At 34.2% G+C, this 26,751-nt stretch overlaps 1 protein-coding gene across 1 annotated transcript in view; it reads right to left on the bottom strand.

Moving 5' to 3' along the window:
- Fut8 (fucosyltransferase 8) overlaps positions 1 to 26,751 on the bottom strand; it is a 291,305-nt gene that overhangs the window by 99,834 nt on the left and 164,720 nt on the right. Inside the window, exons 4-5 of the mRNA XM_010603042.3 lie at positions 15,954 to 16,069; positions 15,690 to 15,852 (exon numbers count right to left, since the gene is read on the bottom strand). Of these exons, the coding sequence (XP_010601344.1) occupies positions 15,690 to 15,852; positions 15,954 to 16,069 (279 nt within the window). The remainder of the gene's footprint in view (positions 1 to 15,689; positions 15,853 to 15,953; positions 16,070 to 26,751) is intronic.

Here is a 26,751-nt window from a genome sequence, read left to right as displayed (position 1 = left end):
TGTATCTTTCCCCATTTATGCTACATTCCACCGAGGTCATGTAGCATTACTTGTTCCACCTTCACTTCCTGTTTGCCTTCCACTATAAAGAGAACGTGGGACTCCAAGCAGCCATTAGCTCCTGACAAACTATGGTTCCACCTGGTCCCAATTTTCAAGAATAGTCTTTGTTTCTTCATCTCCCACCACTTCAGACCCTCCACTATAATGGTCACGGTAGGAGAGTAGCCCTGGATTCAATCCTCAGTACTACAATAAATACACACATACTTACATATCAAAATTTGAAATAAAGATTTTTAAGTATTCTTTGTTTTCTTACTTTTCAAAGACTAAAAAAATGCCTTAATCTTGATCATCACACCCTACTGCACTGGGGTTTGTTTGTATTTTTGCACTTGTCTAAAGGTTTCATCTATCTTTTTTTGTTTATGAGTCCTAATTTTATTCTCATTCAATTATTTTATTCATTTACTGTGTTCACATATATGAACTGTTCAGTTGGGCATGGTGGGATACACCTGTAATCTTAGGAATTAGGAGGCTGAGAGAAGAGGATCACTGCAAGTACAAGGTCAGCCAAGGCTACATATTGAGTTCAAGGCCAGACTGAAATACATAGAGAGATGCTATCTCCAAAGAAAAAGAATGAAAAGAAAAAGGAAAAGAAACTACTATGTGCACTGTTCAAATGACTAGTAAGATCAAATATTTTTGGGATTGTTTTATCTCAAAGAACTATCCTACAAGGACTAATTCTACAGATCATAAAGGTCTTGGTGTTTGACACATAATCAATAAAGTTTCTTAGTTAATCTAGTTTTTCTTTTTGAAATCTGCTCTCCTACAATTCTCTCCCCACCTCTGGCTTCAGGCTGATCCTGTAACAACCTGGAAAAGGTCATGCTGGACAGTGTTCTTTTCCTTGTGCAGTTGAGAGCAGCACAGAAACTGGGCATCACTGCCAGCCTGCTGACCATCCTCACCTCTGCAGGACACCTCACCAACCAACAAGGACAAAGAGGTCAAAGCTTAATCATGAAGACACAGAAAACTGTAGGAGACCAATAAGTAAGGAGAATATAACCTCCCAAGGAAAAAGTCCTAGAACCAGGCAATTACATAATTTTTTTGTTTGATTATACTCTAATCCCTAGAGACTCCACACCCCCCAAAAAATGTTAAGGCTAGTAAAATCAATAAACTGCAGCATACAAAATCAACATACAAAAATCAAAAGTAGTTGTATATGCTAACAATGAACCATCCAAAAAATAAATTAAACAATCCCATTCACAACTACTTGAAGAAGAATAAAATACTGGGCCCAAGATTTAGCTCAGTGGTTCCAGCGCCTGCTTTGCAAGCACAGGGACTCAAGTTCGATCCCTGGTACAAAAAAAAAAAAAAAAAAAAAAAAAAGAATGAAATACTTAGGAATTAATTTAATGAAGAAATTAGAAGTTCTATACAGTGATTTGCAAGAATTTAAGACAGTGATTAAAGAAGATACAAATAAATGGAAAGATAGCCCATGTTCATGATCTGGAAAATACAAGAGTCTATAATACCCAAAGTAACCTACAGACTTGATGCAATCCCTGTCAAAATTCCATTGTCACTGTTCACAGAAAGAAAAAACAAATTCTAAAATTATTATATGGAACCACAAAAGAATCCAGATACCCAAAACATTCAAGAAAGAATGAACCTTGAAGGCATCACACTTCCTGATGTCAGAATATATTACAAATCTGAAAGGAAGGGGAGGGGAGGAAAGAGGAGGGGAGGGAAGGAGAGGGGCAGAGAGGGGAGAGGAGGAGAGGGGGAAAGGAAATGGAATGCCTCCAAAAAGTCCAACTCCCCCAAAGCTATCCATATAGTACCAATGGGGAGGAAATTAAAAGCCAAAAAGCTTTACAGCAGGTGATAAAAGAAACAAAAAAGAAAAAACAGATCAATAAGATGCTCAATGAACCCAAAGATGATATAACGAAAGAGATAATGGATTTAGTAAACAAAATAATGAGTGAGCTTACAAAAGAGAGTAATAAAAAGCTACCAGAGCTAAGCAAAATGATACAAAATATGAGTTGCTAGTTTAACCAAGAATTAGAGTCCATGAAAAAGTACACAACAGAAATCCAGGACATAATAATATTGAAACTTCGGGCAGCAGAAGTGACCAATGTGAGGACAGTGTTAGAACTAGAAGCAAGGGCTAATGCAGGTGATGATATATTCAGATACCTTAAAAACAACAACAGATCATGGAAAACGGATCCAACAGCAGGTGGATGACTCAAAGAATCTAATTCAACTGGATTTAGGGAAAAAATCAGAAAATAACACAAATGGCATAAAAAGCCTGTTTGCAGAAGTAAAAGCAAAAACTTACAAAGTATGGGAAAAGAAATCCACATAGAGGTAAGGGAGGCACACAGAATTCTCAAATAGTCATGATTAGAAAAGGAATAGATCCTTCAGATCTCCAGTGTGGGGACAGCCAGCCCTCTTGCTGTGGGTGTCCATTATAAACCAATCTTGTAAATTATATATTTGTATATCTTGCATTATATCAATTTCTATAGGAAGCAAAGAATGATACAATGCCCACATAAGGCAACAGTGAGCCCAAATAAATAACCTAATGATGCACCTCAAGGACCTAGAAAACAAGAACAAACCAAATCAAAAACTAGTACAAAGTTTCTCTGGTGTGAATAATCTGCAATAATACATAAGATCCTAATAAGATTACTGACATTTAGAAATGGGAAGAAAGGAGCTAAAGGTGTAGGGAAGGTGGGATGGGTGGGGGAAGGGTAATAAGGGAAAAGAAAAAAATGTGAGATAATGAAAAGATGGAAATAAAGTGTTTGTAGATGGGGAGGGGAGGAGGGGGTGAAGGGAGGGCAGGGGTAAGGGGAAAAAATGAGAATCAATACTTGTCATGTGGAGGTACAAGATCCCAACAATGAATGTAACTGTACTGTATCCCTAAAATGTACCAATAAACTCAATTAAAGCTGAAAAAAAAAAAGCTGGGGGAAAAAAAAAACTAGTACAAGGAAGAAAATTACAAAGATTAGAGTGGTAAGTAATGAAATTGAAGAATCAAGGAATTGAAGAGCTGGTGCTTTAAGCAAACAAATCCTTATGCAATCTTACTAAGAAAAGGAAAGATCCACATCAATGCAATTAGAAATGAAAAGGGAAGCTAGCCATACTGGCCAATGCCTTTAATCCCAACACTTGGAAGGCATGAGGATTCTGAGTCAGGCTGAGTTTGAGGTCTGCCTAGGCTACATAGTGAGTCCAAAGCCAGCCTAACATAGAGGCCTGGAATACTGTTTCCAAAAAAAGGCAAAATCACAACAAAAACCTCTGAAATACAATAGATTATTGGTTAACAATTTTGAAAATGTATTCTCCAGTAAACTGGAGAATCCAGAAGATATTAATAGATTCCTAGATACATTATGAATCACCAAAACTGAAACAGATACATAACCCATGAATAATCAAATAATGGGCAATAAAACTTGAGACAGTAACCAAAAACCTAGCAACAAAGAGAAGCCCAGAATCAGAAGGATCACCACTAAATTCTACAAAAACTTCAGGGTCAGTCTAACACCAATATCCTCAAACTCTAATGAAATTGAAAGGGAAGGAATACTGCTAAATTCATTCCTGGAAGCTAGTATTGCCTTGATTCCAAAACTAGACAAGGACTCAACTATTAAAGAAAGCTAGAGGGCAATCTCTTTAACGAACACACACACAAAAATCCTCAAGAAGATACAGTGATATCTTGGTTGTTGAGCCAAATTTGTTCCAAATTTGTGTTTGAGCACCAAAAAGTTAGAGAACTGAACGTATTTTTTCCAGTAGGAAATAATGGAAAACCAAAAATTGGTTCTAAGACCCAAAAATTACACTTAAAAATTCATTCTTCTAGGACTTTAATAAATTTTGCAATGATTTATCTAAGTCTATCGTAGTTCTCAGAGTTTTCCTCTTAGTTTTACTGCTGGTATCATTAACTTTCTTCGGAGCCATGGTTATATAAATAAGGTGCAAAAAAAAAAAAAGCACAATGATGAATATTTTCACATACTAACACAAGCACTTTATGTTGTCTGGGCAAGAGCAGCACTTAAACTGAAGCATCACCCTTTCATGTCTATAGTAAGATGTGACACATGACACTCTTGGCCCACTCAGAGTTTTTCAAGGTGAATTTTCAGTTCAACTATCAAACTAATCTATAAACACCAAGCAGACTCTTTTCAAACTTCGCTGCTCCAGGAGTGGAAAGTGGAGCCTTTTGACAACTGAAGTATCACTGTACTGGCATAAAAAGATAATGTATAATGACCAAGTAGGCTTCAGACCAGAAATGCAAGGATGGTTCAGCATTTATAAATAAATATAATTTATCACATAAACAAAAGCAAGGACAAAAATCACGTGATGATATCAATAGAGGAGAAGCCTTTGACAAAATTCAACATCCATTCATGATTTTTGTTGGTTTTTTGTTGTTGTTTCTTTGTTTGTTTGTTTTTGGTATAAGGGATCGAACTCAGGACCATGTGCTTGTGACGCAGGTGGTGGCACCACTGAGCTAAATCCCCAGCCCTCATTCATGATTTTTTTTAAAAATTCTGAAGAAAACAGGTATAGAAAGAACTTATCACAATCTGGTAAAGCTATTTATTAGTAGGTTTACTGCTAACATTATACTAACTAGAGAAAAACTGAAAGCTTTCTCTCTAAAATCAGGAACAAGACAAGAATGTCCACTATCACCACTCCTGTTCATTACAGTACAGTAATTCCTCAGTTTAAAAATAAGTTCTATTCCAGGAAAATGTTTCTGAGTCATTTGTTCATAAGTCCAACAAAGTTAAGTCTTCTATATCTTTGACAGACTACAAAACGTAAAGCATAAACGTAAACACAAACACATAAAATAAAACAAAACTAATTTTACTTTTACAGTTACAATTCATTACAACTTCAAATAAACTATTTTTACTGTTGTTTCCATGGTTACTGCTTTGTGCTTTCTCACAGTCCCTTCTACATCACCACTGCTTTTCTTCTTGCTTCCACACATCCTGGGCTCTGACTGAGCACTGTACTACTGTACACTATCACACTGTATAGTAAGCACACAGCAGCAGAACTATGACAATGTTGGGCAGACACGTGGGCTACTCCCAAAATTTGTTCACATCTATAAATGTTCGTAATATGAGGTCTGTTTCTATCTGTGAGTTTTCAACTTGAATATTCATAAATTGGGGACTTATAGTACATGAAACTTTAGCCAGAGTAATCAATCAAGAGAAAAATATAAAATGGATATATGAAAAGATAAAGTCAAATTATCATTATTTGCAGGTGGCATGGCTGTTATGGCTTGTGTTCAGATGTCGTCAAAGCCTCATGTGAATGAGGTGGGGCTATTTTGAAGGTAGCTGAATCTAGAGTGTGTGACTAATTCATAGTGGGGCTGGGCCCTTGGGCACTAGGATTAAGGGTGTGAATACTACCCATCCTAAATAGTCTGAATAGGAAAAAGCAGCAGAAAGAGGCTCTTAAGGTATCTTGGTGCTTTGGTACCTTCAGGCCCCCATGAACTGTGGCCCCTCTGCCACCCTGCCTTCAAGCCAGTGAATTATGGACTGAAACCTCTATAAACTGCAAGACAAGTAAATCTTTCCCCTTTTAATTTTGAGTGTCAGGTTTTTTTAAACTTTAATATTTTATTTTATTTTTTCTCATTGAGTTTATTGGTACCTTTTAGGCATACAGTACAGTTACATTCATCATTGGGATCTTTTACCTTTACATGACAGGTCTTGGTTTTCATTTTTCCCCTTACCCCTGCCCTCCCTTCACACCCCCAGTGTCAGGTATTTTATTTGAGTAATGAAAGAAAAGTAACTAACACAGAATAGATGACACAAAACTTTCCACCATTAGTAAACAAATTCAGCATGGTACAAAATCAACACACAAAAGTCAATAGCATACACAGTAAAGAAGATCACCAACAGAGTGAAGAGACAACCCAAAGAATGGGAAAAAATTTTTTACCAGTCACTCTTCAGACAAAGGATTAACATATAGAACATATAAAGAACTCAAAAACAGATCCCCCAAATTTAAACACCCAATCCAAAAATAGGTATCTGAAATGAAAAAATGTCCAACATCACTGATCATTTGAGAAATGCAAATTAAAACAAGTCTGAGATTCCATCTCAATCAAGAAAGAATGGCTATCATCAAGAAATCAACCATATTAAAATGGAAACAATAAAATTGCTAGAAGATAGAATAGGCAGAATGCTTGAAGACATAGGAATAGGCAAAGACTTAATGAACAAAACCCATACTGCGCAAGTAGCACTACAACTGGAACCCTATCTCATTAAAAAGCTTTTGCAAAGCAAGAGAAAACGCTAACAGAGTGAAGAGACAACCCATAGAGTAGGAAAAAATTTTGACCAGTTGTTCAGCTAATCGATTACTATTTATGTCCACTATAAAGAACTCAAAAAATTAGATCCCCCAAATTTAAAGACCCAATCCAAAAACGTCATCTGAAATTAAAAGATACTTCACAGATAAAGTAGAAACAGCAAATAAATATATGAAAAATGTTCAGCATCCCTGATCATTCATGAAATGCAAATCAAAACAATGCTGAGAGGCCAGGGATTTAATTCAGTGGTTCTGCCACCTGCCTTGTAAGCACAAGGACCAGGTTTGATACCTGATTCCAAAAAAAAACACTAAAACCAATGCTGAGATTCCACTTCACTCCAGAAAGAATGGCTGCTACCAAGATATCAAACAATAACAAATGCTGGCAGGGTTGGGGTTAAAGGAATGCTTCTCCACTGTTGGTGGAAGTATAGACTGGTTCAATCACTATGGAAATCAGTGTGAAGAGTCCTCAAAAATTAAAATTAGAGGTTCCCTTTGACCCAGCTATTCCCCATCTTGAATTAAAAGCATCACACCACAGCAATACATGCACCCCCATGTTTATAGTAGCATAGTTTGTAATAGCTGTATCTTGGAAAGAGCCCAAATGCCCAGCACCAATGAGTGGATAAATAAGATATGGTTTTTTTACTACAACGGAATACTACTCTGTCATAAAGAAGGATAAACTTCAGACATTAACAGCTAAATGGATGGACCTTGAGACCATACTCTTAAGTGAAAAAAATTGGACACATGTCTGAGTGCCACATTGTTTCTCTAGTGTGAGAAACCAAAAGTGGAAATAAGGACTAAAATTGGAGAGATTGGGTCAGTAATGCCCAAAGGTTGTGGGTTTCTTCCTATTCTGGACAAGGAGGAGAGGTCATCCCTATGTGTGGGACTGAATGAATGTTTGAGACTTTGCCTAATGGAAAAGACAACTTTGCAATGGTATTTCCTAAGTCACAGGCAAGAATACACATAGATGACTAGATGGAGGCTGTGTTTAAGAATGGTGCCTTGGAAATATTGGTGGTCCCAAAGTCTGGTTCTCTACCCAAAAGCCTGCATTGTAGCTTCTTTTTTTTTTTTTTTTTTTTTTTTTTTTTTTTTTTTTTTTTTATTCCCCGCGTTTTTTTTTTTTTTTTTTTTTTTTTTTTTTTTTTTTTTTTTTTGCTGAGTTAAATCCCCGGCATTGTAGCTTCTTTTAAGCATCCACTTAATCTGGCAGTCTGAACTCTTTTCCCTAACTGAATTCTGACTTTCATGCTCTGAGAAAATATCCCATAGGACTGGGCCCTCCTTAACCATCTATCTTCCTTCTAATCTATATAAATTTCTGCAGTGGCTACCTTATGTAAAATACAGTAAAAATCTGTTGTACATAGTTTCTATTAAATGTTAAAGAAAACATTTAAAAAAAGAAGATAGAGAAATAGAAAGTAGGGAGAAGTTCTAATAATTCCCCAAATAATACATTCTGTGGATTCAAAAATATCTCAATATATATGCTAAATTGTTTCATTTATACTGCTAGGTCCTCTTAATTCACTGAAAAGAAAGTTTTGTGCTATTATTTACTTGTTTCTTTGCTGTAAGAGTATTTTTTGTCTATGACTTGTATTTTAACTTTGGACATTCTTTTAAGATTATGGTACACAGTTTATTAACTAATGTTATTCTTTAGTTATGAAATTTTGCTTTATTTTTCATAGAAATAAGACAATTCTTAAAAATATTTTCTTTATTAATATCTACTTGTTTTACACTGAGAAAAAAGAAATCAACCAATAATAAATGCTGGCGAGGCTGTGGGGAAAAAGGAACCCTTCTGTATTGCTGGTAAGAATGTAAACTAGTATAACCACTATGGAAAACAGTATGGAGATTCTGCAAAAAACTAAAACTAAAGGTTCCACTTGATCTAGCTATTCCCCTCCTAGGTATTATCCCAAAAGAGCTAAGAGTATCATATCACAGTGATACATACATACTCATACTTTTATCAGCACAATTCCTAACAGCTAAATCTTGAAAACAGCCCATATGTCCATCAATAGATGAATGGATAAAGAAAATATAGTATTCATATACAATGGAGTACTACTCTGCCATAAAGAAAGATAAACGTGAGTTATTTGTAGGAAAATGGATGCATCTCCAGACCATAATGTTAAATGAAATACACTGGACACACAAGTTTCAATATTGCATTGCTTCTCTTGTATGAGAAATCTAAAGGGTAAACAAGGAGCATAATGAGGATAGGTAATGGGAAGTAGGAAGTAGGAAGAACATGTTCAAATGGGAAGAGGAACAAGGGAAAGGGGAAAAGGAAGAGAATAGAAGGGAAAAAAATGGAAACAAAGCTTTTGTAAATAGGGAGTGGAAGAAGGTTTGAAGGGAGGGAAAGGAAATGGGGAAAAATAGAAGATCCAATATATATTATATACAGGTACAAATTCCTTGATGAATGTGATCAGTATATATAACAAATGCATACTAATAAAAAATAGTTACAAAAAAGATACTGTTCTATAAAAGAAAAAGTCCATAGAATCCCTGCATACCAATAATCAACTCACCAAGAAAGAAATTAAGAAAACAGTAATATTCACAACAGCATTGTTATAGGCAGCAATGTACAAATTAATAGGCAGAGAGGGACAGGTCCTCAAGGAAGTCAGTGAAAAAGATGAGAATACATCAAAACTGTGGCTACAGGCTCATCTGAAGAAGACAATGCCTCAAGATAAAGTCACAATGGCCAGACCTGCATACTTCTCTAAGGGATTAATGGAAACTTAACATTAAGTCCAGATATGCATGAGACACGCTGGTGGATGATTGGAATAGCTAGAGCTATCCCTTCCCCAAAATGTTCCTGTTTTAGAAGTCACAGATAAGCCAAGGTTAATGATATCAACCACATATCCTTGCTACATACCTCATGTTCCTATTGGATCAATATTAACTACACTCATAATCTCACTGGTACAGTGATTTGATTCACATTGTATCAACATTGTAACTGTGCTATATAAATTATCCCTGAGAAAGAGACTCGGTAGCAACTCACTTGAGAACCATGCCTGTCTCAGAAGCCACTGCTATTCCCACAACGTTTTTTTACTCTTAACCTCTTCTGTCCTTTGAAATTTGTTCCCCTATTTCAGGAGACATGAACTCAGTGCATCTGACATCTAGTAGGTCAGGAGATACATTTCTCCTGTAACAGCATTAAGAAAAACTAAATTCTCAGGAACTAACCTACCAAGAACATGAAAGACCTCTACAACAAAAACTGTACTACTCAGGTAAGAGACGAAAGAGTACATCAGAAAATAGAAAGATATCCCTTGTTCCTAGAACCAACAATGTCAAAACAGCCATACTTTCAAAATTGATACACAGACTTAAAGCAATCCCAATCAAAATACCAACAGCATCCCTCATAGAACCAGAGAAAACAATCCTAAAATTCATACAGAAACTTTTAAAAGAGAGCCAGAATAGCAAAAGCAATCCTAGGTAACAAGAGCAAAGCAAAAGACATCACCATCCTGAATTTCAAGTCATATTACAAAGCTACAGTGATAAAAGTATTGGTACACAAACAAATGTGGATCAATGAAACACAACAGAGGATGCAGAAACAACAAGCACATTCAGCTATCCGATCTTTGACAAAGAAACCAAAAACATAGGCTGGAAGGAAGACAGCCTTTACATGGTTTTTAATAGCACTAATGAAATTTATTATCATCTCTGATCAATAACAATAAGCATTATTTAACACTGATTTTTCAAACTACAAGAGATAGAACAAGAATAATCCATAGCAGTTAATCCCATAACAGTTTGCATTTTTAATCTACACCTGCCAACATCATATTAACAGGAAAAACCAAAGTTTTTCCTCTAAAATCAGGAACACAACAAGGAGATCCACTATCACCACTAATATTCAATATAATGTGTACTTAAAAGTTTAGCCAGAGCAATCAGGAAAAAGAAACAAAAGAGATAAATATAGGAAAGAACAAAGTTAAATTATCCTTATTCACAAAGTAATTCTTTATATACCAGATCCCCAAAATTACACAATACTCCTAGTGCTAATAAACAAATATAGCAAGGTAGCAAGATAAAAAAAATCAACACATACAAATCAATAACATTCCTGCACACCAATAATGAACCTACTGAAAAATAAATTTTTAAAAATATACCATTCCCAAAAGCTTCAAGAAAAAGTAAATAGTTATGAATTAACCTAACAAAAAAGTGAAAGATTTGTATGATGAAAAGCTACAGTATGTGAAAGGAAAGAGACTGAAGAGGGCATCAGAAAATGGAAAGTCAGCAAAGGAAAAAGACAACAGAATGAAGAAGAGTTAACTTGCAAAATGGGTAACAATTTTTACCAGCTATTCCTCCTGGACAGAGGACTAATATCTGGAATATAAAATTTAAAAATCAGAATAAAAGACCCAATCAAAACATGGACAACTGAAACCAATAGATACTTCTCAGAAGAAGAACTACAAATGGTCAATAAATATATGAAAACATGTGCAACATCTCTGGCCATTAGAAAAATGCAAATTAAAACAACACTGAGACTCCACCTTAGCCCAGAAAGAATAGCTATAATCAATAAATCAAATAATAACAAATGCTGGCAAGAGTGCAGAGAAAAAGCAACCCTTCTAACACTGCTGGTAGGAATGTGAACTAGTGTAACCACTACGGAAATCACTATGAGATTTCTCAAAAAAGTAAAAATAGAAATGCCACCTGACCCTGTTATTACCCTTCTAGGTATTTTCCTGATTACCTTGACACTTGCATACCTATGATTATAGCAGCACAACTCATAACAGCATAATAAACATAATAGCTTAAAAACAGCATAAATGTCCATAATCAGATGAATGTATTTTAAAAAACATGGCATTTATACACAATGGACTACTACTGTGCCATAAAGGAGGATAAACGAGTCACCTGTAGGAAAAGATGCACCTTGAGATCATAATATTAAACGAAATAAACCAGACACTCAAGCTCTAATATCACATAGTTTCTCTTATATGAAGAACCCAAAGTATAAAGAGCAAGGTAAAAGACAAAACAAGAAAACAGACATTTTGCAAAAGGGAAGAGGACCAAGAGATGGAGGTGATGGGGAGAGAGGGTAGGGGAAAGGGATATATATATATACACATATATAAAGCTTGCCAGGTATGGGGCACACACCCATAATCTCAGCCTCTTGGAGGCTGAGGCAAGAGGATCCCCCCAAGTTCAAGGCCAGCCTGTACTACATAGTGAGATCAAGATCAACCTGAACTTCAGTGAGTCAGTGAGTCTCTGTCTCAAAAATATTTTAAAATAAAATTAGGATATGTTATATACATGCACCTACTACTCATGATGAATATAATCACTGTATATTGCAAACATGTAAGAATAAAAATTAAATTTAGAAAACAAAAATAAAAAAGCAACAACAACAAAGCCAAAAGAATAAGTAAACCAATGGAATGGGAGAAAATGTTTGTAATATATATCTGACAATGGTTAATACCCAAAATATATAAGAAACTCATAGCAAAATGAGTAAGTAATGTGATTTTAAAAATAGAAAAAGGACCTGAGTAGACATTTTTCCAAACAAGACATACAAATGGCAGAAGGTACATGAAAAGGTGCTTGACGTCACTCTTCAACAGGGAATGCAAAATAAAACCAGAAGGTATTATCTCACACCTGCAAGGATGATTATTATCATATAGACAAAAGATAACAAGCGTTAGAGATGGTGTACAGAAAAGGGATCCCGTGTCTAATGTTCTCGGGAGTGTAAGCTGGTGTCATAGTTACTTTTCTTGTTGCTGGGACAAAATAAAACACACAAGTTAAAGGAGGAAAGGTTTATTTCAGCTCACAGTTTGTAGAGATTTCAGTCCATAGCCAGCTGACTCCAACACGGGGCATCATGGAATACTCTACATCAAGCCAGCTCCCAAAAGCCGCACCTATGAGTATGTGAGGCTTTGGGAGGTACATTTAGATATAAGACGTGACAATTGGTGAAAATATAATGAACATTCTTCAAAAAAATTACATATACAACTATTATCCAGCATTCACACATCTGTGTGTGTGTGTGTGTGTGTATATATATGGAGGAAATGAAGTCAGTATCTCAAACAGGCATCTTCCTTACCATGTTTTTTACAGCATTATTCATAATAGCCTACTATGAAGACACTTGAAGTGTCCATTTAATGATGAATGGATAAAGAAAACGGAAAATGTGGTGTGCATATTGGAACATTATTCCACTATATAAGAAAGGAACTCCTACCATTTGTTGACAACATGGATGAAACTGAAGGGAATTATGCTACTATGTGAGTAAGCCATAGAAAAACAAATACCGCTATGTGTGAAATGTAAAACCCTCCACTTTATACAATCATAGAACAGAATAGTGGTTGCCAGGGGTTAGGAGAGGGTGAAATGCAGAGATGTCAAACAGCATAACATTTCAGTTGTAAGATGAATAAACTCTGGGGATCTATGTACAGATGGTGACTATGGTTAATACTATATTGTTTACCTAAAATTTGCTAACAGTCCATCTTAAAGGTGCTCTCTTTTCTTCTCTTTCTTTCTCTCACACATAGAAATGTTAACTGTGTGTGGAAAGATATTCACTTATCTGATTGTGGTAATCATTACACAACATGCATGTATATCAAATCATCACACTGTACAAGTTGAATATTTTTTTCCTTTGTTGGTGGTGCTGGGGTTTGAGCCAACAGCCTCACACATGCTAGGCAGGTGCTCTATCATTAAGCTATATCACCAGCCCCTTATTTACAATTTTTTCCAATTATATCTCAGAAAAGCTGGAAAATTAAGAGTTGAAAGAACCCTTTGCTAAAGGGACAAAAGCCCATAAAATATTCTCCATTATAATGAAATGATGTCTCTGTGAACCAAAAACTAAGAATGCTATAGGAAATCTACACAAGATAATCAACAGACTTAACCTTTAGTTGATTTTAGTTAGTATAGTTTGGTATAGGCTTTTAGTTCAGAGATGACTTATATAACAATTTGGACAAGTATAAACACAAAATTGGTTATTAGTACCATACTAAGATGTAAATAAAAGGCAAAACTGAGCATGGGGAATATTTTCTCAATTTTTCTTTAAGACTGTTGTAAAAAGCAGAAATATACTCATTAAAAAAATAAAAAAATCTGAGGCTTTTTTGGTCACATAAAAATCACCAGAAGGATCTATAGGCATAGTATCCCATATCGATAATCTCAGCTAGTTGGGAATTTAAGACAAGAAGATCACAAAAGTCTGAGGCCAGCCTAGGCAATTCAGTGAGACCTTCTCTCAAAAAATAAAAAGAGTCATAGATGTAGCCCAGTGGTAGAGCATCCCTGGATTCATTTCCCAGTATCAGGAAAAAAATTCACCATAGGGAAACAAATATCTATTTTAATTTTAATTCTTAGATTTAAGAATCTATGGTCCAAATGAGCATATTTTATAATACAAATCCTTTCTATTTGTAAATTCACTACTTTAAAGGTTACTTCTATAATGTTTGGCTGTATTTGCTCATTATTTGTATTAATGCTTCCTAATCTGAATTCCTGAAGTTAAATTATTACCCTGTGAAGTTGTATCCCAAATTGACTACAATTTCTGCTTAAGAAGCTGACTCAGGTGCCTGTATTCCTCATTTTGTTTTTAGTGAAATATCCTTTTAATATATACTAAATGGCAGTGTCAGGAATTATAATACATTTAAAACAAAATTCAACATAAAATATAATGCTGATTTACATCAATTTTCACGGGCCTGTCTATTTACTTTTCACCTGTACTAATAGCTACAAAGTATTATATTTACAAAGTAATTTTTAAAAATCAAAAAAGACCTGAAGATTAAATTTCCGAGTATTTCAATTAAATCACTTAAACATTCCATCAGTAGCATTCACAATTTTCTTTTACATTCCAAAGAGTCTACTCATGTTAAATTTTCTTTGAATCTCCTACAAAACTGCAATAAGCAAAGCAGACAAGCACCAAGCTCTACTTAATAAAAGCACCAAGCTTTGTGCCTAGAGTCAGCTTTACTGTAGAGATGCATTAAAGACATGTGGCCTAATGGTCTAAATATGGCATGACTGAAAGCAGGGCTAAACACTTCAGAGACTGCCTAGTGTGGCGCCGAATAATTCAGTGCCCCTTGAAATCCAAACTATGTATTTCCACAGAATCATTAATGTTCAAATGATTCCAATAAACTCACAGATTTTTGCTTGTAATTTCACTTAAAACACCAAAGCAATTTTTCAACATCATTCAAATAGTGTCGATGTTGTTAATATACATGAATCTCTTGGTTACATGGGGTAATTCTTTTCCTCTTCATAGTGGCAGGTTGCAAAAATAAAACAATTTTTCTTTTATTGTTCACTAGTGAGACAGTAATTGCCATCAGAAACCTGAGAACTTAGGCTTTTAAATATAATAGGCCAAAAGATAAGTTTCACTGTATTATAATGATTCTCATATATATTTTATTCTGCATGAATACTCAAACACCAAAATGTTTTCTTTTCTATAGAAGATAAACTGCATCTTATTTAAAAATGTGTAAATAGAAAAGCAAATTTAATGTAGACTTCAGGTTCTTTCTAGCAACTAAACGGAAGAAAAATTAACAGAATGATCCTTTTCATCCAAATCTTGTTAATTAGGAACCTTTAAAAGGTGTTAAACCTTTTAATGTTTGAATTAGAAACATAACTACAGCCTCAGTATGAATATCAATCAATGTATTGCATTGCAAAAACTATATATAATGCTTCAAATACAAACCATATATGAAGGTCATTTTATATGGCATATAGATTTCTAGAAATACACTTTAATAATATTTTCCAGTGACATGTTTTGGCTGATTAATTACTTTTGGCAATTACTGTCCCTTAAGACCTCAGGTACTTAATTTTTAAACATAGTGTCATTTATCATTCTGCAGAGAAATTAATGAAAGTTTCAGTTTCTCATTCTTAGATTATAACCATTACTAAAATCCCAATCAACTGTATAGGTAGAACAGTACCTTTCATGATGTCCTAAATCTGAAAGCAATTCATCAGCATGTCTTTGGAGTTCATTTCCTTCTAAATTCTTTAATTTCTTCAATTCACTCTGTAGAAAAAACCAGAGCTCTTTAGCTCCATTTTCAATTTTCCTTCTTAGGACTTCATGATCCTTTCCCAGACCTGTAGTTAAAAAATAAAGAATACCAACAATTCCAACACTTCAAGAAAAGAAAATTAAAGCTAATATACTTAGCAGGAAAAAACAGCGTATGGTCACCTACCATTTCTGGTTTGTTTCTTATAATTTTCAATCTGTTCTTTGGCCTTAACAAGTTGCTCTTCTAAAACACGTACCCTTCCTGTAGCTGGCCCCTGATCAATGGGACCTTCTGGTATCCTATGTTCAGAAAGAAAGAATATATAAATTCTTAGCTTTAAAGTTGTATATAAAATACCTGTTCTCTGTGCTTATTTATTGGTAACTCTACAAATTATTAAACATACCACAAATAAGATACAAATGATATTTTTTCATCAAAGATACAGGATTAACCATAAACACTGGTACAATAAAAATAAAAACCAAAAAATAATAATCAGCGGGGTATAATGGGACACACTTGTAATTCCAGCACTATGGGAGACTGAGGCAGGAAGATGGCAAGCTTGAGCCCACAGCAGGCAAGTGGTCAAGACTGTCTCAAAATATAAAATAAAAAAGGGGATAGGAATGTATCTCAGAGAGAAGACTCTGGGTTCTATCTCAGTACCACAAAGAAGATAATCTAACTCAGAGATTTGTGATTTTCTAGGAGTTAAGAAACCTTAGCTATTTCCTAAAAACTTTCATCCTGTTACTTGGATGGCTCTCACTACCAGTGACAAAGTGGTAAGTTTGCCATTAGTGTTGAGAAAAACAAAGTTCAAGGAAAGGGCGAAGTAGAAGCTTGAAGGCAATAGGGAAGCATGTATCTGAGAGAGTGTGTGTGTGTGTGTGTGTGTGTGTGTGGTACTGGACACTGAACCCAAGGTCTTCATGTCTTTTTATTTCAAAATAGGGTCTTACTAAATTACCTAGGCAGGACTCCGACTTTGCTCAGCCTCCCAAGTACTGGGATTAAAGACATAAATATGTGTAAGGACATGATCAAATATTAAATACAAAATAATTCTAAATTATGGTATTAGGCTATGTAAATCTATGCTTCTATTCATGAAGTCCTGACTGTACATTACTAACCTATGGTTTTATAGGGAAGGAAATAACAAGAGAGAACATGAAATATACTAGGAAAACAAAAAGAAACATAGTAAGGAAAAAACTGAAGATTAACATCCTTTCTATCTGTAACAAAAAAATAGTCAATAACATGTCAGAACACACCAAAGGAACTCCGGATCTTCTGCTTACACAATCAACCTGTCTGTTCTACTTCTTTCCAAACTATGTTTAATTCTAACATGTTTATTGTTATGTGACTTTTGGCGGTATTATATATTCCATCTAGGCATAAGTAAATAAAATGTAATGCTTTGGTAGCTCTCCCAAAGATATTCACAGTCTAATCTCTAGAATACATGAACATTACCTTACATGGCAAAGGAAATTCTGAATATGTGATTAAATCAAGATCCTGAGACTGGGAGAGTGTCCTGGATTATCTGAGTGAGCTTGAAGTGTAATTACAAGTCTCCACATAAGAGGGAAGTTTAAGGAGCTTCTACTATAGAGTAGAAAAAGGCTATGTGACTGGTAGCTTTGAACACAGAGGAAGAAGTGAGGTACAAGGAATTCAAGGTATACATCTTTAGAAGCTGAAAAGGTAAGAAAATAGATTCTATCTTAGAACTTCTCTATGAAATTCAGTATTCTCCACACCTTCATTTCAGGCTCAGTTAAATTCATTTTGGACTTCTGACCTCCAAAACTATAACAGAATAAATTTCTGTTGTTTTCAGTCAACAAATTTGTGGAGCCAGGTGTTATGGTGCACACTTGTACTCCCAACACTCAGGAGTCTGAGGCAGGAGGACTGCCATGAGTTTGAGGCCAGCCTGGACTACATAGTGAGTTCAAGGAAGGCTGAACTACATAGTGAGACCCTGTCTCAATTAACCAAAATAACGAACATATAAAATAGTTGTTTAGGGAATTTAATTTTAAAATTATAGTTGACAAAACTTAAATTTTAATGTCAACAAAGTCCTTTGATGCAAAAGTACAGATATAGTAGTTTTCACAGCTTTTCTAACATTTTTGTATAAATGATGAAGTGAAATTAACTACTAGTACCTATACCACTTCATGTGTTTAGTTATGTATTAACATTGAATAGAATCATTAAAAGTGACCACCTTCTAATCATGAATGACCACAGGTTACAGAAGAGGAATGAAAAAGCCTTTATTTTAATATGCACATCACAAAAAAATATAGTAGTTACCTGTATAATCACTATATATTCACAAATGAGGTGTGCCCTACCAGTTTTTAAAATTTTTGTTTTTTAAAACTTGGCTATCAATTTTAGAATTGGATGGCTAGCTTCTAGGAAACAATGCAAAAACAAAACTACCCATTGTAGTTTACTGTGGCGGCAATATGCCATAAAGCACTGATATTCTTTTTCAGAACATAATTTAGTGAAAGAAAAATTCAGACAATAGAAAGATTATGTCTAGGTTCTCCTTATCTCATTTCTTCATATACTGATGGAATAATATGAAAGCATGAAAAAATAGCATATGATCTTTTCATTAGATTTTCATCAAGTACCAAATTCAATCTCATTCTAGTGAAACATAATAGAACTAGTGATTTATATTACATTATTATATATAACAATCTAATTCAACTGTGAATAAAATATAGATAAAAAAGGACTGAAGAAATCAATGTAAAAAAATACATGAAGACCATTCTTCCTAAAATCCATCCATAAAAGATCCAATCTGTACAAATAATCTCTTTCCTGAATACTTACAGAATAAATGTTCATTTAATCATATTCATTGTGGAAAAGATATATGAGACTTCCACTTCTGGCCATGATGGAGTAAAAGAGATGAGATGGACCCATCCTGCCCGAAACTACTCAAAATCCAGACAAAATGTGGGCAACAATGGTCTAATAAAGGTGGAATCAAGCACAAAGGGCAAAGATCCCCATAGAAGGAAACAAACAATGAGAACCCCACAATGACCCCAGGTTACTTCTTCAAGTAAGCGACTCTACCTAGCAGTACACAGAAGAAGAAATCCAGGCGGAGCCTAGTAAATTCACTGAGTTGAGCAAGTGGAACAAGGAGTACAACACCAAGACAGACAAGAGTTCAGGTAAGAGAGTATCATACAAAGCACTGATCAGGGAAAATACAAAAGACCTACAGCAGTTAACACTTCATAATCAGGAGGATATTGGTCATCACATTCGTGTAAGGTAACTGCTACAGGCTGGGGAAAAACTCTCTAAAAGGATTCACAGAAGTAGTATTTGGCATTCATGTGAGGTTGTGTGGAAAGAGATCCTGATAGTACCAGATTAGAAAATGTCATAATTCACAGGGCTTTGGATAGAATGCCTGGATCAAACATTTAAGAGAAATTAGGCCTAGACTAAACATTTCTCATATCCTGCACAATAATTCTTAAAAGCAAAACTCAAAAGAACCAAACTATTTTCAAGTAATTTAACTAAATTGCAGAAGAAATCTTAAGGACATTTGCAAGAATAGAAAAGCTTCTAGTAAATAAAAAGGTAAAATTAATGACATCTGTAATCCAACAAAAAAAATTACGAGGTTTCCAAAGAAACAGAAAAAGACAAAGCATAATGAAGAGAGAAAAAATACTGATTAACTAAAACAGACTCAAAACTGACAAATATTTTTAAATTACTACACAAAAAGCAACTACTATGATTTTATTTTACATGTTCAAAAGATAGAGATGTGGGGCTGGTGGTAGTAAGGTGCTTACCTAGCATATACAAGGCCGGGGTTCAATTCTCAGCATGGCCAAAAAAAAAAAAAAAAGTTGGAACAGGAAGATAACAAAAAAAGATAAAGATAATAAATACCTAAGTAAAACTTACGCAGATTAAAATATAATACTTGAGAAATACAGTAAGTGGGATTAATTACAAGTTACTGTAACACGCATTTATAATAAAAACCATACAAAAAATTGGAATAGATGGTCTCTATCTCAACCTGATAAAAGCCATCTATGAAAAACAACAGCCAATATCATACTAAATGGTCAAAAACTGAAATCCTTCACACTAAAATCAGGAAGGAGACAAGGATGTCCACTGTCACCACTCCTGTTCAATATGGTTTTGGAAACATTAGCCACAGCAACTAGACAAGAGAAAAAAACAAAAGGAATAAAGATAGGAAATGAAGAAGTCAAACTGTCACTATTTGCAGATGATGTGATACTATATATAGAAGACCCCCAAGACCTCTACAAAAGTCTTACAGACTTACTAACCAAATTCAGTAAAGTAGCTGGATACAAGGACAACAAACCAAGATCAGTAGCTTTTTTTGTACATGAACAACAGACTCAATGAGAGAAATGGGGCAAACAATTCCTTTCAAAATAGCATCCAAAAAATTTGGAAAACCTAGGAATAAACCCAACAAAAGAAATCGAAGACTTCTACTCTGAAAACTATAGCACTCTGAAGAAAGAAAATGAAGAGGATATCAGAAAATGGAAAAACATCACTTACTTTTTGGTAGGAAGCAACATAGTGAAAATAGCCATAATTCAAGACTGCTGTATAGATTCAATGCAATCCCAAATGAAATTCCAGCAGCAGGTCTGTGAAGTATTCACAGACCTCAAGAAAACAATCCAAAAATTCATTCAAAACAAGAAGAAACCTAGAATAGCAAAAGCAGTTGTAGGCAATAAAGACAAGGTAGGGGGCATCATAATCCCCAACTTGAAACTATACTACAAACCTACTGTGATAAAACAGCATGGTAGTGACAAAGAAACAGACCTGAGGAAAAGTAGAACAGATTAGAAGATGCAGAAACAACTCCAGACACACTCAGCCACCTCATCTTCAACAAAATAGCCAAATAACCTCACTGGAGGAAAGATAGCCTCCTTAATAAATGGTGCTGGAAAAACGGGGTTTCAGTTTGACAAAGATTAAAACTAGACCTATACCTTTCACCATGCAATAAACTAAAATCGAAATGGATTAAAGATCTAAGTATTAAAATAGAAACACTAAACCAGCTAGAAGAGAGATTAGGTAGAACTGTTGAAGACACTGGCATAGGAAAATATTTTATGAACAAAACCTCAGTTACCTGTGAACTAGCACAATCAATTAACAAGTGGGATCTTTTATTAAAAAGCTTCTGCACAGCAAGAGAAACAACCAATAGTGTGAAGAGACAACCCACAATGTGGGAAAAAATTTTCATCAGCTGTTCCTCAAAGATTTATTATCTAGGATATATAAAGAACTTACAAAAATGAGACCTCCCAAATTTAAAGACACAATCCAAAAATGAGCATCTGAAATGAACAGACATTTCTCAAAGAAGTTGAAATAGCAAATAAACATATAAAAAATGTTCCACATCACTGGTCATTTGAGAGATGCAGATGAAAACGCTGAGATTCCACCTCACTCCGCAAAGAATGGCTGCTATCATGAAATCAATAAGTAAATGCTGGTGGGGCTGTGGAGAAAGCTGGGTATCTTCCCCAAAGAATGAAAAAAATAATACCACAGTGATATATGTGCACCCATGTTCATAGCAGTACAGTTTGTAATAGCTAAAGTAGCCCAACTGCCCATCAACGGAAGACTGGATAAACAAAAATGTTTTGTTTATAAAATGCAGTACTACTCAGCCATAAAGAATGAGAAAGTAGAGACATCTATAGCTAAATGGATACACACTGAGGCGATACTCTTCAGTGAAATAATAGGACACACGTGTAAATACTGAACAGTTTCTCTGGTATGAGAAACTAAAAGTGTAAATAAGGATCGAAATGAATAACTGATAATGTGAAGTAGGAAGTAAAGGTCTAAAGAGGAAGGGGAAATGGGAGGGGTAGGGGAAAGGAAAGAAGGGAATGGAATTAATATGAGAAAATGAAAAATGGAACAGTCTTTGTAAATAGGGATTGAGGGGTTGAAGGGAGGGCAGAGGAATGGGGAAAACAATAAGAACCAAGATAGATTATGTAAGGGTGCAAATTTCCAATGACGAATGTCATATTGTACATCTAAAATGTACCAATAAAACTAATTTTAAAAATAATAGTAATGATAAATCAATGTAATTCATTACATTAACAAAATTCCACAAAACATACTGATCATCTCAACAGATATTAAAAGAACTTTCACAAAATCCCAAATCCATTTCTGAAGAAAATATCAGTAAATTAGGAAATTAATAGAACCTACTCAACTGGGTAAAAAAAAATTATTAAAAAAACAAACATAAGTAAATGGTGAAAAAATATTTTCCCCCTAAGATTAGAGATTAAAAACAAAGTGGTCCTCTATGAACAGCTGTAATGAATACTGTATTAGAGATTTTAGGAGAGGAAGAAGTAATGGTATCCTTGTTCATAGATGCCATGATAATCTATGTTAAAAATCTGATGGATTTTAGGATCAACATACAAAATTTAATCAGTTTCTAGCAAAAGAAATGGAAACTGATATTTTAAATTATATTACTATTTGTATCATCAAAACATGAAAAGATTAAGCGTAAATGTGTCAAAAGCTGGGCAAGAAAGACCTTAAAAACTTAAAACTAGGGGTCAGGGATTTAGCTCAGTGGTTCCACGACCTGCCTCACAAGAGGAAGGTTAAATCCCTGGTACAAAAAAATAAATAAATTAAAACCATAACATATGTAGAGATTTGTTCTATTTTAAAAATTGACACACCAAATCTAAAACCACATGAAAATGCAAAAGTCTAGAATAGCCAAAACTAATTAGAGAAAGACAAAAATGAAAGAGTAATACCCCTTTTGATATCAGGATTTATTATAAAAGTACAGACAATGATCACGACAATGGTACTGGCATAAAGACAGACAATGAGGTCAATGAAACAGAATAGAGCCCAAGAGTGAGACAACACATCAATGAAATACTAATACTTTTATACAGTCACAAAGGTAATTTAGAAGGGAAAGGATAACTTTTACAGCAATACACCTTCTAGAATAGAACAGAAGAAGAAATACACATTTGTGATTCTCTGGCAAGTTTTCCTAGATCCATAAGAGGAAAAATGATAAACCACATTTTATTGAAAACAGTTAAGAGACTGGAAAGATAAGCCAGAAATTCTATGTCTGTCAAAGGAATTGTATCCATTCTACATAATTATCATAAAACCAATCATCATAAAACAAACCCACCACACACCATGAAAATAAACAAAAAGATATGAACAGACATTTCCCCAAATGACATAAAAAAGTAAATAAGCACATTTAAATAAGTTAAAAATAATTAATCATTAAGGAAACACAAGAAAGGTGGGTTATATAGCTGTAGCACTAGATATATATTATAGACTGGCCTGTTTCACTGTTTATATTAGACACAAGAATTTAAAAAAGTTAATGAGTTTCCTAAAGATGATCCTCATCATCTATTTTTTGAGCCTTTAAAAACTGCCAGGCATGGTAGTGCATGCCTGTAATTCATCACTCCAGAGGCCGAGGCAGGAGGATGGCCACAAGTCTGAGGCTAGCCTGAGCTACATACATAGTGAATTTTAAGGCCATCCTGGAATACTATCAAGACCAATAGATAGATATATAGATAGATAGACAGACAGAAAGATGACAGTGATATAGACAGATAAGTAGATAGATACATAGATATGTAGACAGACAAGTAGATGACAGACACAGATAAGTAGATGAGAGATAGATCCATAGACAGATAGATAGACAGACAGACAAACCTGCATATTAGGTTTTCCTGAGACCTGACGTATAGTTCAAAACTTGTAAAATTTCCTAAATAAAACATTTGGAAAAAATCTTGATTCAAACATGTAGGTGCCCTTTTACTATCCAAAACTAAGCCCCATTCTTCAAGGAACATAATACTTCTAATATCACCACTGTACTAGAAGTCTTCACTCATGTGATAAGTAAAACAGAAGGTTTACAAATGAGCTATATCCCAAGCCCAGACATTTATATTTCTGTTCCAAAAAATTAGATAAAACCTTGAATTATTAAAATATTTATTACCCTGGGCTGGGGATTTAGCTCAGTGGTTCTACTGCCTGTCTCACAAGTGTAAGATACCAAGTTTGATCCCCGGTACCAAAAAAAAAAAAAATTTATTACCCTGATTTATAAGGTTTTCCAAAATGCCTTCTTTTAACACATTTGAAATGAGCATAAACAACTATTCAGTCTGATTTTCTCTGCTAGGTGGTAAAAGGATGGCATAGTTTATAACTGCTGACGTAAACATGGATACAGACTTCCTTTGAGAACTAAGCTAGAGACTTCTGGAGACCATGCTGATATCACAGTACCTTAGTGCTGTATTTGGATTCATATTACCACATGTAATTATTCTGTTACAATGGATTTTGTTGCTTGCCCCTCTAACCCATTCTTAGTTTCTATTTAAATCTGAACTGAGAAGCAATTTAAAATGATATTTTCTCTGGGGATTTAGCTCAGTGGTGTCACTGTCTGCCTCACAAGTGCAAGGTCCTGAGTTCGATCCCCTGTACCACACACACACACACACAAAAAAAAAAGATATTCTCTCGAAAGATAGATCCCCGACTTTACAGATAGATACAAGACTATGTGTCTGATTTAATGAATTCTTACAAAGCTTGACATTTGAATAAATGCAAATTTTTTGTACTTTTCCTAGAAATATTTTAATCTTATGTGTGACCACTTGAAATTCTAAGCGAAAAAACATGAGTATCTATTAGTCCTTGCAGATAATTACATTTTTCATTCAATTTATATTTTTAAGAGATCCAAGCTTATGTTAATCCTATTTGTCTACACAGTACCACTCTTACCGGTTCTCTTCATAGATGTTTTCTCTTTTTCTTAAAATTGACTGATTACAGTAATAGAAATTAAACCCAGGGCATTCATACTGAGCTACACTCCCAGCCTTTCTTAACTGTATTTTATTTATTTATGTATTTATTTTTAAAATTTTGAGACAGGGTCTTGAAAATTTGCCCAGGATGGATTAAGCTGGAACTTCTGATACACTTGCCTCACCCACCTGAGTTCTGGAATTACAGGTGTGTGACACCATTAACAGCTTAAACTGATTTTTACCAAATGAAATAACCTTATTTTAGCAGCTAAACTCCTACATAGAAATGACTAAGAATTTAATTATAGAAATGGGACAATATATTGGTTAATTTCTTCTGAATAAAAGAAATCCCACTTGGTATTTTTAACAGTGTTTGAGGTTGAATTATATGATGCCAAAAGTCAAATATCACTAATGATGAACAACTATCCATTTTGTAAATATATATATATATATGAAAATAATATAATGCCACATCTCCATCACTCAGACTGAACAACTGTTATTTTGCTTCATTTACTTCAGACAGGGGGAAAATATAGCTATACTTGATTACCATCCTTCTCCCATTTCCTTCCTCATTTCTGAGAGGAATTATTATTTTGTTTGTACCTCCTCACTACTTTCATTACTGTATTATGTATGCATAATACATAAGTGTTCTACATTTTTAAAATTCTTATGAATGCATCATATATTATGTGGCTGCAGTAGAGATTACTACATATGAACAGTCACAGTTTATCCATTCCTCTGTTAATACACATCTAGCATCTCCTTCTCTACTTGCCTAGCATAGATGAGGTTCTACTTAGGTTCAATCCCAGCACTGGGGAAAAAAAAGAGAGGAAAATAAAACCTACCACAGAAATTAATTGCTTATCTATTTGCCTTCGAAGCACATTGTTAATTTTTGTTAAAACTCAATGTAATAGAGTTCAACTAAAAATATGATACATGAAAATAAAGAGTTATTTTTCTTTGTTGTTGTTTGTATTATTAAGTACTGAATCCAGGGCACTACTGAACTACACCGTCAGCCAAGTACTACTGTTTTTGTTGTTTTGATCTTAACGTGCAAGATTATATATAATGAAAAATAAGTCCATTGCGCATGAACTCTCAGTAGAGGCTATTACTATTTTTTAACAACTACAGAATACCCCAAGAAAAATACCAAAATCTAAGTTTTATTTTTTTTGGAATATGTGATATTAATTCGTTTCCAGCTGAAGCTTATTTAAGTTGTTTCTATAACCACTTATTTAATGTAAGTGCTATTTGTTTCTCTTTTACATTATACTCAAATCTGTGAAGGTATTATTGTACATCTAGCACCTGGCACATTTTCTGGAACACAGTAGTTTTTTCGTAAATATTTTTTGAGTAAGTGAACAAATTGCTGATCATATCTAGGAAAAAAAAAAAGAATGACATGGTAAAGACGAGAAAAAATAAAGCTCTTGTAACCATCCATTTATAAAGTGAAAATACAGCATTTGTAAAATGGAAATAAAAGTAAATGGAAAATTCAATTACTTTCCTAAAAATTCAGATGACTTATTTTTACAAATGCATGCTTTCAAAGAAAGAAAATGCTCAAGATGCAGGTTGTTGTGGGGAAATTTAAACAATTATTGTAGGCTTACATGGTTTTTAAAATGTATATAATATTGGTCTTATTATGAAGTTACTGCACTTTTAAAATCTGTTTTAAAAAATTTCTATTCCACAACATTTCTCAACAATAACAGCTAATTTCATACTCAAAAGGGCAAAAACCTTTGGTGAGAATATATTCTGGGATGGAACTTTAGAGCAGATTACTGAATTTTTGACAAGAGCTTAATATACCTGATACACTTTTACTAGAAAGTTTATGTAACAAACTTCTTATAAACAATGAATGGCTTTACTAAGAAATGTAAGATTTGCTTATCTGCCAATTTATGATACTGCAAATCTTT

The sequence above is a fragment of the Fukomys damarensis genome, unplaced genomic scaffold (assembly GCF_012274545.1).
Source record: "Fukomys damarensis isolate Sample0158 unplaced genomic scaffold, DMR_v1.0_HiC HiC_scaffold_21, whole genome shotgun sequence".
NCBI classification, from domain to species: domain Eukaryota; kingdom Metazoa; phylum Chordata; class Mammalia; order Rodentia; family Bathyergidae; genus Fukomys; species Fukomys damarensis.
Note: the sequence above shows the minus strand (reverse complement) of the source record. Positions and strands in the feature narration are given on the sequence as shown.